General features: G+C 38.8%; 2 protein-coding genes across 2 annotated transcripts; both read right to left on the reverse strand.

Moving 5' to 3' along the window:
• Positions 1–1,261: 1,261 nt before the first annotated feature.
• LOC117590596 (metabotropic glutamate receptor) lies at positions 1,262–6,556 on the reverse strand. Its single transcript, XM_034283356.1, has 8 exons — positions 5,745–6,556; positions 5,138–5,681; positions 4,382–4,632; positions 4,154–4,260; positions 3,934–4,059; positions 3,356–3,875; positions 2,966–3,261; positions 1,262–1,968 (listed from the first exon to the last, which is right to left on the reverse strand). The coding sequence occupies exons 1-8, from the start codon at positions 6,448–6,450 to the stop codon at positions 1,588–1,590; spliced, it is 2,931 nt and encodes a 976-aa protein (XP_034139247.1). The 5' UTR covers positions 6,451–6,556; the 3' UTR covers positions 1,262–1,587.
• A 2,713-nt stretch (positions 6,557–9,269) lies between these two features.
• Positions 9,270–10,581, reverse strand: LOC117590614. Its single transcript, XM_034283406.1, has 3 exons — positions 10,009–10,581; positions 9,860–9,945; positions 9,270–9,789 (listed from the first exon to the last, which is right to left on the reverse strand). Exons 1-3 carry the CDS (start codon positions 10,145–10,147, stop codon positions 9,652–9,654), a joined length of 363 nt encoding a protein of 120 aa, XP_034139297.1. The 5' UTR covers positions 10,148–10,581; the 3' UTR covers positions 9,270–9,651.
• Positions 10,582–12,855: the final 2,274 nt, after the last annotated feature.

Genomic DNA, 12,855 nt, shown 5'->3' on the forward strand with positions numbered 1-12,855 from the left:
AATCATAAAACATAAGTCGCATTTAAATAATTTACCCAACAAAAATTACATTCATGGAAAAATTCGGGCTTCTTACTCATAGTGGATTGGTAAAAGTCTGGAAGTTCAGATAAGGTTAATAATTTTTGTTTAATTGAATGATGGTTATATTAAGGTTATCGAACTAAATGCATTTCGGTAACAACCTCAACAAATTTAAAAATAAAAGCATCAATACTGCAATCTTACAAAGGACAATCAAATGAGGTTTTATTTAAAGTTACAAAAATATATCCTTTGGCTCAGCCAAATGTACATATGTATGTGTATGTACAATTACACCGATATGCTTTTACTCTGGTTTGTTTTTTTCCGTACAGAAGGTAGCAGCTTAGACCAAAGTGCATACATTATGCAAACTCTAGATCAGAACTGGCCGTCAACTACGGCCAGGTCACTCCGGCAACTGCTATTAAATGAAATATGAAAAATGAGATGAAAGGGCGCTGGATGATATCAATGCTATGCTCCCAAGCATTAAAGATTTTTAAAGGGCGTTTTTATTACAGTCCTTAGGGTGGATTTGATTTTTCACAGTGATTACTGATTTATTAGTCCCTTCTTAATTATTCGAATGTACATTATTTTCTGCGTCGAGCGTCTTGCACCAGCAATCCAACAATCATTCTATGGTGCAATGTTGGTATTTGAATGTCCTAATTGGAGTATCTTCAAACAGGTTGTCCGAGCATATACATACATATGTAAAACCCTCTTAAAGGGTATATGTATTTAGAGATAAATAGTTGTATAACATACATATTTAAGTAGTAAGTGAAACAAATCATGTACTAGTTTTGTATGTAAATATGTTATTCCGCTTTGCAATATTTACGAGTTTGTATGCATTTGATTTTCTGTATCTTAACATACATATGTATGTATATTATATATGTTTATAGGTGTATTTACCAGGCTTGTCACTTTTCAAAATCGATATTACTGCGTTGCAGAATGGTGCGACGTTGATCTACAACGAAACTTTGTAATTACTTTAAAATAATTGTCTTGCTAAATTAAGCAATTCTTTATAACGGATCGACTAGGACTCAGGCCATTAAGGATCTTGAGCCTAATTGGGCTTCAAAGCATACAAATGTACACAAATGTTTATTCATTTAGCGAGATAGCCAAAGCCTACTAATTTGTTCTTACAAATATTTTGAGATCAATAACACTCTTGTACAGATAATAATCAGAGGATTAACATATGTTTGTCATAATAAAATATAATCAATATTAATAATAATAGGTAATAGGTTCATAAAAACTTAATTAAAACAAGTTCCGCGGTAACAAGAATCTTACATTTCATTGGTATTTTGACTAGTTTGACTAGCTGCATGGGTCACGGAGGCCCCTTCAGTGTTTGGTATGATATTTCTGAAAAAATATGCATGAGTTTTCTGATTTATAGATGAAGAAGCTATTCCAAATTTAAAATTCTTCCAGCGAAAGCTGTATATTTTAATTGTTTAGTTCGGCTATCAGTACGGATATTTTAATTTATAAATCGACCAATAAATCCACGAATCCACAACTGGAGTTTTAGTCCTTAACATGGATACAGGATGGCTCAGAGTAGTCGCATTCCCTGCGTTCTGGAACTGGATCGTAATTTGGGATGGTGTTTCCACTGCCTCTGTGAACAGTGTCCCCTTGGCTTTCATCCAAGTTCAGATCCTGCCTTGGGCTTTTTTGCGATGGCCGGTCACTTGTCGACGCCGATGGCGCTGGTATTCCAGGAGTGGTACAGCAGCTGGGGTGCCCAGGTGCGGCCGATCGTCTATATACGGTGCTATTCATTGTCAGCTTGCGCACGTTTTTGTCCGGATGGAAGACGAGGATGTATACCTTTGGTGAGTACAGACATACTAGTGCCACTGAAGCACTAAGACTTATAGAAATGCACAAGGTGGTGATTTGTATCTGAAACAATCAAATGAATGTCACATCTTTGATTTTAATTTAAAGATGTAAAGAAAATTTTTGTACACATTTGTTTTCCCGTAACCACCCAGTTCACTTTTTAAACCTGGTGGTCGAAGGATATAAGGGGTATATTCAATTTTTGCTCGAAAATAGATGTACGTGAAGCACGGCGGCAAATTTTTCCGACCCCATAAAGTATATACATACATATGTATGTACATATATTCTTCATCACAATAATAAACCGAGTCATTATAACCATTTCTGTTTGTCGGTCTTGATGAGAGCTTGGATTCCAGAGACAATGAAAGTTAAAGAAATTAAATTTTGCATTCAGACTGCTGTGATATCGCACTGTTACAAAAGTTAATTTGCTACCCTCCTTGGCTACCCTCCACCCCTGCCACACGATGACAGCTGCTCATTCTCTCTCTCTAGCACACCCTGATTCATGCAGTGTTTGGCTCTGTCTGTGGGGGCTAGCTAAAAGGGAGTGTTGAGATAAAAGTTAAAATACGAAGGGAAATTCTCAGTCGCGTCCAAACGCGTCACTACTATTATACCCTAATGCCGTAGATTTGTTGATTTAGATCTTGTAGCCAGACTGACATACACAGACTTAGCTATTGATGCTGATCAAGAATATATTGTACGTATGTATATACTAATGAGGTAGGAAACGTTTTCTTCTTTACGTTGCAAAATCACTTCGACCACGAATATCATATACTCCTTAACTCTCCGAGTACCGACAGACAAAACGATATACGAATCGAAACAATCTGAAATCGAGTAGAGTCCATGCCTTCACGTAAAATACTAGATGAATAAATCATTGTATACTGATCAAGATTCATACAATTAAACGCAATAACAGAACAATTGTGTGTCCTAATCAAAACACTTTTGGATTGTTTATTTTGTTTATTATTTTGTTTACTTACTTTAATAATACTTTACTTTTTCTTGAGAAACACGGTTAGCAAATACATACCTCGTAAGAGTTTCCAGTACCGAAGTAAATTGGAACAAAGGCCAGCCAAATAATGCAAGTGGTATACATGGTGAATCCAATAAACTTTGATTCGTTGAAATTTTCGGGTATTTTTCGGGTTTTAATTGCATACACGGTGCAGATTGTTATCAGAATCATATTGTACAGCTGGGAAAATAGAAAGGACATATCCTGTATTTTGCATTTCAGTATTACCTCCGTCCTGTCTGGGTAGTAGAAGCGTGTTCCAGGCGGCTCCACTACCATCCATATCATTGTGATCAGTATCTGTATTGCTGCACACAAAAATATCAAATTATTTGTATAGTGTTAGCCTATGCCTTTACAAACACGAGTACATATGTACGTGTGTGCATGTACTCTTCTTACCTATTAACGATGCCGTTATGACTACCTGTGACTGTGGACTGATGTAATTGAGGCGCTGGGCTGACTTAGAAGCAGAGTGGAAAATGCGTGAAATACGATTGGTTTTTGTTAGCAGTGCGCTATAAATAATAGAAAACCCAACGCCGATACCAAATCGCTGAAGAACGCAGGAGCCAATTGTTGGCTTAGCGACCAGAGCAAAGGTGTTGCAGTAACACACCAAAATACCGAAGAGAAGTGTGTAACTAAGCTCCCGACCTGACGCCCTGACCAGGGGCGTATCGTGGTTTTTGGCAAACAAAACTATCACAATGATGGTAACTGCAATTCCGAATATGGCAATGGCCATGGGAATGAGGGCGAACAGGGAGTTCCATCGCATGTACTGAATGTCCAAAGGAAAGCACGAAAGTTTATCGGGGTATGGCCAGAGTCCTGGGCCGCAGTCTTTGCATGTAAAGTCATCGTACACGTACTCATATGACTCACAGCTGTCGCATATCCAGCAACAAGTATCTCCCTAAAAATTGATTTTCAACATTTTGAAAGCCTGAGTTAAATTGTATAGGTGGTCATACCTGTTGTTTTTTTATCATTCCAACCTCACATGGCAAGGAACAGGCTGAGGTTGGTTGATCAGCCGCCTTATTCCATACAACAGTTTGCGAATTCAGTTGCAGACTATTAAACCATTTGCCGATAACCTGCAATGTTACATATTTTTGATTATTTTATCATTGCGGTGGAACCAATATCAAGATGATGGGACGAAGGACACGTATCAATGGCTATGGATACCTTATAGTGATATCCTGAAGAGTTCTCAAGACGTTGATAATTTAAAATGTCGTATCTGGCCAGTCCGTCACCTTGGCGATCAAACTTCACTTCGCTGCCTGCCAGATCTTCGCAGACGAAATGAGATATTGAAAGAAACGGAAAAGGGCATATTTTTAATTAGTTGTAAATTACAAAAAAAATCAAATTTGAAATTTGCAAGTAGAAATACGACATAAAATACTCCACCTATAAATGACACGTTCAGCAGGTAATTGTTATAGAAATCCTTTCCGTCATAGCTGGCCATTTCGGGACATGCCTGGGACTTACTGTCAATCGGCTTCCTATACCATACAGTTTCACTGTGTTGATGCTTTTGCTGCTCGGCATTTTGATCGTTTTGTGTATTACAACGGTCGTTATGTAGATTATGCAGTGCATACGCGAATGCATACACTGCATCTACAACGAACTGCGTCTTTGACTCCTGCTCGTATCTGAAACGAAATTTTAAACAGATTTACACATCGGTAATACCACAAAACTCCATTATATAAAAGATTTTCACGTATTTCGGATCTTTTGACTCAAAACCATGAATCTATGCGAACAACTTCACAGTTTTTGATTTATTTAGCTGTATCCGTGGAGATTGTAGATACACTTGGTCATTAACCAAGAGAATATTGAAGTTTCGTATATCATTTGTTCCTGGTGGGAAATGACTCCGCTTAATTCCCGACGTTTGTAAGATTGGAATCTTAAATCCTCTGGAGTTCTGTCAAATTCGAAAAATACTTGAGTGTCTGTTAAGACATCTGTAACTCGAACCTCGTGAAAAAAAATTATGCTATAGTTGGGAATAGAGTCTCTCTCTTTATCTCTCATTGATGGTACCATGGCACTTCTCACTGGAACTTTTCAACAAGAAATGGATTCCATGACATCGATGTAGCTAATGTTGCTATTTGGGATTATAAGTCACCTGGATCTACCACTTACCCAACTTTCTCGGACAGCCGTAAGCTTCCGTCACAAAATTGCTTCGTCTTTGCTTCGGGCTGGGTCTGCATAGCGCTTGCATTTATACCGGGTGCATTTAGACCTGTCGCTTGTGTCAACAAGCAATTGAATGTGTCCTCCCAGTACTCAGCAAACCAGGGATTGCGCTGATTCGTCCTTGGTGTAAGCTGCATCATATAGCGATCGAAGTCCTCGATGATCTCCGACTGCAGCTCTACGGTAATAGCACCCTCTGCTATTTCCTCCAAGCCCTCCAAAAGCTTCTGCTGCTTTCCCCAACCGTCACTAGCAATCCAATGAAACTGCTGCGTCAATTTGGCCCGCTTCGCTGCTTGCAAAATGCCGCGCGCATCTTCAGCCCGTGTAAAAAGCACAACACCGCGAGCGTTCGGCTTTTTCTGCAGCTTACTGATAATGGAGTCGAAGACCTTGTCATCTGCAGCACTGGGCACCTTTTCAGCAGCAGCTATGCACACGTGCCGCTCAGTTGCTTCCTTATGAAACGCTTCTATACCGTATTCCCCTGTGAAAAACAAGAGTCGAAAATTTGAGGTAGGCAATTTTATCGGATGCATTTTTCAGTTACCGTAAGAGCCTTCTGAATGAATTGTAGATACATAGGACCAATTAAAGTTCTTGATTATATCAACGAGTGCGACGGATTGAAAGGTATCTGGCGGCACAGTTCGGGCAAACAGATCGAAGCGTGATTTGTCTGACAGCGTTTTAGCGGTCGATGCAGGCGAGATTTGGGGAATATGAAAAAGGCGCAGCAGATTGGCTACTTGCAATGACACTGAGCTGTAGGAGCCGCCAATTACCCCAAAAACGGGACCCGACGAGGCATTTTTTCTCAGATGCGGGCTAGATGTGTCTGAACATTCAAAAACAGAGGTATCCAAGTTGTTAAGCGAGGCACGCACAAATTGCAGCGATTGGTTCAGAGCATAGGTGTCTCTGGAGCAGGTATCCAGTATGTGAACCCCGAGAGTTATACCCGGAAGTATGTTGGTATCATTATTTACACGATCTATTGCATACAGCATAGCCTCCAGGCGTTGCACTCCCCTGTTGTACACTTTTGGTCCACATGGAGCACCATCACCCTTCTCATGAACAGGGAACAGACCGCCAAGTATAATGTCTCCCGGCAGCGAAACAGACACTGTGTCCTGGGCGTGAGTGGTGCTTGGGCCCTTAAGCTGTGCCCCTGGACTCCAAGACAAGATCACCAAGGCAACGAGAGTTATATTACTTGTCCGTTTGACAAGTACACTATTCTCCTGTCGCATCTTTACAAATGACCCTTTGCAGAGAGTGTATGTTAGTTTCCTTTCATAAACTATGATGCACCTGAGCTCTATCTTTTACCATAGCGGCTAACCAAAGATCGATTTTACCATTAGAAATTGCTGAAAGTACAAATATTTCCAAAATGTAATCAAATTTATGAACATAAAGTACATGTACATAGTTTTTTAAATGGCAATTTAAACGAGAAGGGACGTGACCTGAACCTTAGCGGGTTTTTGTCAAATTTTACATTTTTTCTTCATCTGTCATCTACATCTACAACACTACTCACGCCAACACGCTCCTTAAGCTCGCCCCCTTCCCTAGAGCGGCACACTGCAGAGTCACTGCAGAGGCAGAGGCCGTACACTGCAGAAGCAGAGTGTGTATGAGAGGTCAGGCGTGGTCAGAAGGGTGCGGGGCTTATTTTTTAAATACACTTGTAACAGTGTGAGCATGCAGACACCTGGATGCAAAATTTGGTGGCTCTAGCTTTTCTAGTCTCTGAGATCCAGGCGATCAACAAGACGGACGGACAGGCAGACTTGGCAGAAGCGTATCCTTCTGTGCGTTACATATAACCGTTATTCGCACAAGTAAAATATTCCCTATTTACTCTTCGATTACCGGGTATACAAAAACGAGGAGGAACGTTATGAGACGCGTCGTACATTAACATCACATCTCACACCAACATGTGCTTTTAGCTGGCCCCTTTAATTTCTTCATTCTTAATATAATAATGATCTAATCTGATCCTTTATTCAGGGATCTGATAGACCTGTTCATTCTCTACGGAACTGCGATTTAAGTAATCTTCTCTTAGCTTCGCACTTTGTGTATACATACATATGTATATATGTACATACATATGTATATACTTTAAGTATGTAAACTTTGGAAACTTTTCCCACTGAGTGTTAAATTTTTCGACCACAAATACAATACACCCTATTTACTCTTCGAGTACCGGGAATAAGAAACTCGTATTCAACTGATGGTGTCAGTATGGTAGATTGTATCGAAAATATACGTTTTGTTAACGGGACTTGATAGTCGCAGATACTCGGACTCCATCACAAGAGTATGAGCATGAAGCAATTTAACAATTGCTGCATGAGTATGAGCCTGCATTTGTGTAATCTGCCACCGAATGACCTCGACTGTGGTCAAGCAGACCTACTTATAAAAGTACATATAAGCATAATAGGATGGTTTTTGATTCAACTATGTACATATATGGTTCATAAGTAAATGAGTACTCAAATTATACTGCAGCATTTACTGACAAAACCTGCTCTCTCCCGGCTCTGTTTCTGGGAATTTTAATCAAGAATATATTCGAGCGTACACATTTCGCATACACTTAATTATGTTTATATGTATGTCTATACTTATACCTTTAACCGTTTTTTATAACCGGAAAGAAAACGTAAAAAGAATATTCTTGATCATCATGAATAGCCCAGTCGATATAGCCATGTCTACCTGTCTGTCCGTCGGTCTGCCTAGTAAACAGAAATTATAAGAGCTAACGCAACCAAGTTTTGCATCAAGCCTTCCATGCTCACACTGTTACAAGTATATTTCAAATTAGCCCCACAAAGGGCGAATATCTCTAACATCCACAATTTTGAATATAAAACAAAAAAGACTTAACCGTTCCGTAAAGAATGGACACATTTATCAGCTCTCCGAATTAAGATCGGCTCAGATCATAATTATAGAACCTTTGCTGATACTTGTTTTTTTGTTTCCATTCTTTCTCGTTCGCACACTCTGCCTCATGCAGTGTGCGGCTCTGGGGGAGGGTAGCGACCCAAAAGGGCGTGTTGGTGTGAGAAAAGATGATGATGTACATAGATGACAGATGTAGAAAAAGGAAAATGTGAAATTCGAAAAATTCAAACGGTTACGTATGTACATATTTATCACACTAAGGTTACATGCAAACATTTAATTTCTTAGTTGGAAACCAATTGGAGAAAGTTGCATCTGAGTTTAGATGGTAGTATCTTTACATACATATACATATGTACATGTGTATGTAAATATGTAGATACAATAAAAAGTCATTTTTAATCATGCATCATTTGCCACTGTTAAAGTGAAGGCTTCTTTTTGAGCTTGTAAATTTGGCCAAGAAGAGCGGGAAATGCTTACTTTAGTAAATAAAGAGAGGATAATCAAAAACAGATTGATGGAAAGAGAGCCAAGAACTAAGAGACACCTTTTACACCCCCAAGTGTGTGTTTGTATAAGTGTAAAAGGCGACCCAGGGAAAGCTTTGAATGCAAGAACTTAAAGAAGTACCAACAACAGCAAGAATGGTACAATTGAGGATGGACAAGATGAAATTTGTAAGTAAAAACACCCGCACAGCACTAGGTCCTATCTATTAATACAAACAAATATCCGTTAAAACACATACATACATAAGTATGTAGATGGTGTTAAAGGTATCGTATGCGCAGCAAATTGGGACCTATTGAAAAAATTGGGCACTCCAACTAAGAATGAGTCCATGTACATATGTACATACATATATACTTACATATGTATATTTGATATGATTAATTTTTCTTTCTATTACATTATTATACTAATAAGAGACTTACTCTATTAGAAACTCCTTTTTAACTCTTTTTTAAATATAATAGATTAATATTATGTTTTATACATACATATGTACATCTGTATGCATAAATGTACAAACATGCATGCATACATATGTGCATATTTTTTTATCAACCAATACGGAAAAAAACACTATTTTTATTAATTACTTGAGGCACAATTTATTTCAAAACACTAAGCATTCACTTTTCTTAAGTTGTAACAGACGTTAAGAGCGAACCAGGCGTAGCTCTATTCTTTTCATTACCAGTAGTTAAACTGATTTACACATGATAAGCCAAAACAAAATCAGTTCTTGTATGACCAGCAGCACCAGCACAAAACCAACAAAGCAGCATCCGCAGCGTTGGTTCCAAGGAAAAGAACAACAGTAGAAGCAGCAGACATCTACACCATCATCATGGCCTCTTTTCCTTCTAGTAGCCCAACTCTCCAAGCATTTTTCAGGAGCAAAAGCACCGTCAGTAGCATCATGAAGAGAAAACAGCCTTCTCTTTCTGATGTTGAAAATAACAGTACCTTAAGAGACCGTTGTGACACTGTGATTTTGCGCGCTGTGAAATTCATTCTCTTTCACAGCTTCTGAACTTGAGCGAAAGCTCCTGGCTTATGTGTATTTTGATGGTACTTGAGAGCATGCATGCATTGTAATAGTTGAAATCAATCCCAGTTGTTTCCTCCTCAATTTTCTCATTGTAAAACTGTTTAGAAATGGAGGCAGGAAATATTATGCGAGTGATGTCTACAGAAGGAAAGATATAATCCCCTTACCCTGTGATAAAAAGCCACACATGTCCAATTGCTACTCCTGCGGTTCTTGCTGCTGCTGCTGTTCGATCGGAATTTCAGTCGAGTCGCTGTTCAAAGTTCATTAGAATCTCATAACTATGCTTGATGGGCAAAAAAATCGAACTGTTTACATTGCATATACGCAGATCTCAGCGCTATAGAGGAATGCCGCACTGGGGGCCAATGCTTGTTCATCTGCTGCTCCACCACCGCATCGATGTAGCCTCGTAGTTTTATTGCCGAGATGATACGCTTCTTGTGGGGTACCATGCTTAGAATTAGGGAATTTCTTTGCTAAAATTATGTCACCACGTGAATTTACTAATATGGATGAGCAGATAATACTTAGAGTAAATCCCCTTGGTCTTTTAGTAACGAGCTTACAGTAAGTCACAATGTAAGATTTACTGACTCTGTGCCTTTCAACCTAAGTGAAGTTGTGTCAGTATTGTACTTATTATACCTGGTAGTCGAAGAGTTTATGTATATGTACAGATGTATTAGTTCTTTGTTCGAAGTGGTAGTGGAGCATGAAGTAACTGTAAGGAGGTCTCGTCGGCGGCAGCCTCGTCTTATTTCAAAAAATTTGCTTGCCGACGCGTAAGGTTGGGCGCTCATTATATTGCACTATGGGGCATTTGACCACTTTTCCTGGTCGAAACTTATATGTCAAAATATTTGTTTAACAGATATACATAGGAATAACATCAGTCCGCAATGTTCCGTACCCAAAAAGTTAACAGTGCGCCCACTGTTAAGATAACAGCTGCTAAAGTCAGCTGTTTGCTACGAACGATAGAAAGTTATCGGAAAACTGATTTTGTTCATGAAGTTTAAAGTGCAAAAATTGCTAAATTTGCCAATTTATGTTATTTTTTCTTGCACTTTTCTGCGTCTTCGCAGATATTAGAGTTTTCGTAACATAACCTAAAGTTTGGATTTTCGGAGTTGTTTGCAATGTTAAACTGAGTGAAAAAGTGAATTTAAGTGTTAATACCTGTCACTAGCCTTGAGAACGATAAGGGTTATTTTTAGACCTTTTGAAGAACTTTTTTTTAGAGTTTTTCGATTCAATTGAACATTTTCACGGAATATGCAGATGATAGATGCAGAAAAAATGTATGTAAATCGAAAATAAACAATAAGGTTAGTTACAGATATACTGACTGAGTACCGGGTATAAAGGTTGTGACGCGTAAGAAGTGCCTCACACGTCCCATCTGGTTCCTTTTCCAAATGGTTTTGTAGTTTTATGTGTGCGGTGAACCATACATACATGTATAAATACATACATGACGTATTTGTTTACATGGGGGAGACAGCCAACTAAAGTAGAATAGTTTTCATACCCGGTACTCGAAGAGTAAATAGGGTATATTGTATTTGTGTGCGTGTATGTAACGCACAGAAGGAAACGTTTCCGACCCCACAAAGTATATATATTATTGATCAGCATCAATAGACGAGTCGATAAAGCCATGTCTGTCTGTCCGTCTTGTTTGTCGGCTAGTTCTCAGAGACTATAAGAGCTAGAGCCACCAAATGTTGCATCCAGACTGCTATATGCTCACACTGAAACCAGTGTATTTCAAAACTGAGCCACGCCCCCTTTCCGCCCCCGCAAAAGGGCGAAAACGTCCCAAATCTACAATTTTGAAGATAAAAGAAAACTAAACGCCATTCCATAGGAAATTGCCATATCTATCAGATCACCAAATTGGGATCCGATCGGATCATTATTATAGCCACAATGGAGAAATATATAAGAGAATATATATATATATATATATATTTGGATATATTTGGATATATATATATATGGAGAATTATATAAAGCATATAAAGGTCACACAAAATACATTTATTTTGATATTGAGGGGCAAGCTTCTTCATAAAGTCTTGAGGGTTTTCATTTTGAATGGTTTGTGAGCTCAAGGTTTCAAGCGCTAACAATTAAAGCGCACATAAAGTCGAGAACATAACCGACGACGAGAACAGAAATTGGAAAGATGTATGTACTTACATATACATATGTGTTTACATATATGCATATATACATATATATGTTTTTATATTTATCTGAAAAGTTTTATCTGTAAAAATGGATTTGGTAACAATGTTGATAATATGCCAGCAACGAAGTCGAAAAGCAACGGCGTTTCCATAATATGCATACAATTTTAATAAAGCAGTATAATAAAATCGGAATTTAAAACAATTACAGCATTCAAATACAATAACAACTTTTATTGGTATATTTATTTTTTCCAACCCGCAAGGGTCCGGCCACCAACCCCCACCCTCATTCTGCACATGTTGCCGCAGGTCAGGTTCATACGCCAAGCCCCGAAAACAAAATCAAATCATCAAAACGAATTTTCGTTCCATCGCAGTTCAGAAAGTCCGCACACCAACACATACATTACTTGCAGTGTCCGTGTGAATCAAGACAAAACCGGTTTGGAGCGCTAAAAAATCATTGGCTACACGCACTTATGCAAATGTAGCTGGGACTTCTAGCTGCTTGTTCTACACTCACTAATCCTTGTAGCTGGGACTTTGGCAGAAGCTTGGGACTTCGAGACGCACATTGAGCGGTGACGTTTCGCTTTTAGGAAGCTGAGAGTCCACTACACTATTTGGTTAGTGCTGGTACTCAGATCGAAAAAAAACTTGCTAACAAAATGTGCAATATATTCAGCTAGCAGCAGAGTGTGACCAGAGGTGAAACCCGCATTCAGTACGGTCACACTTCTCAGGGAGCTGTGTTGTTTTGTTTATCTCTTTGAAAATGTGTGAAAATTGAGTAAAAGGTTAATAACAATTAATGCAAAATGGATCCATGCAAGAGATTATTTAAGTGTGACTGGGGGCTCTTGCCTGATCGGTGGAGGAGGACAATCAACGAAATATGCGACGGAAACTTTGATTAAACCCATATCTGCAGGAAAGAAACCAGAGCGATCGTTTGTCTATAC

This window comes from Drosophila guanche, unplaced genomic scaffold (assembly GCF_900245975.1).
Source record: "Drosophila guanche unplaced genomic scaffold, DGUA_6, whole genome shotgun sequence".
Classification (NCBI taxonomy): Eukaryota; Metazoa; Arthropoda; class Insecta; order Diptera; family Drosophilidae; genus Drosophila; species Drosophila guanche.

What these genes read in the sequence shown, in the direction of transcription:
- LOC117590596 (XM_034283356.1), bottom strand. Translation starts at nt 6,450, where the DNA reads ATGCGACAGGAGAATAGTGTACTTGTCAAACGGACAAGTAATATAACT. An exon ending in CGGCTGTCCGAGAAAGTTGG is followed by an intron (nt 4,633 to 5,137) that starts GTAAGTGGTAGA and finishes ATTTCGTTTCAG; the next exon opens with ATACGAGCAGGAGTCAAAGA. An exon ending in CTTCAGGATATCACTATAAG is followed by an intron (nt 4,060 to 4,153) that starts GTATCCATAGCC and finishes GTAACATTGCAG; the next exon opens with GTTATCGGCAAATGGTTTAA.
- LOC117590614 (XM_034283406.1), bottom strand. Translation starts at nt 10,147, where the DNA reads ATGGTACCCCACAAGAAGCGTATCATCTCGGCAATAAAACTACGAGGC. An exon ending in GAGATCTGCGTATATGCAAT is followed by an intron (nt 9,946 to 10,008) that starts GTAAACAGTTCG and finishes AACTTTGAACAG; the next exon opens with CGACTCGACTGAAATTCCGA. An exon ending in GTGTGGCTTTTTATCACAGG is followed by an intron (nt 9,790 to 9,859) that starts GTAAGGGGATTA and finishes ATTTCTAAACAG; the next exon opens with TTTTACAATGAGAAAATTGA.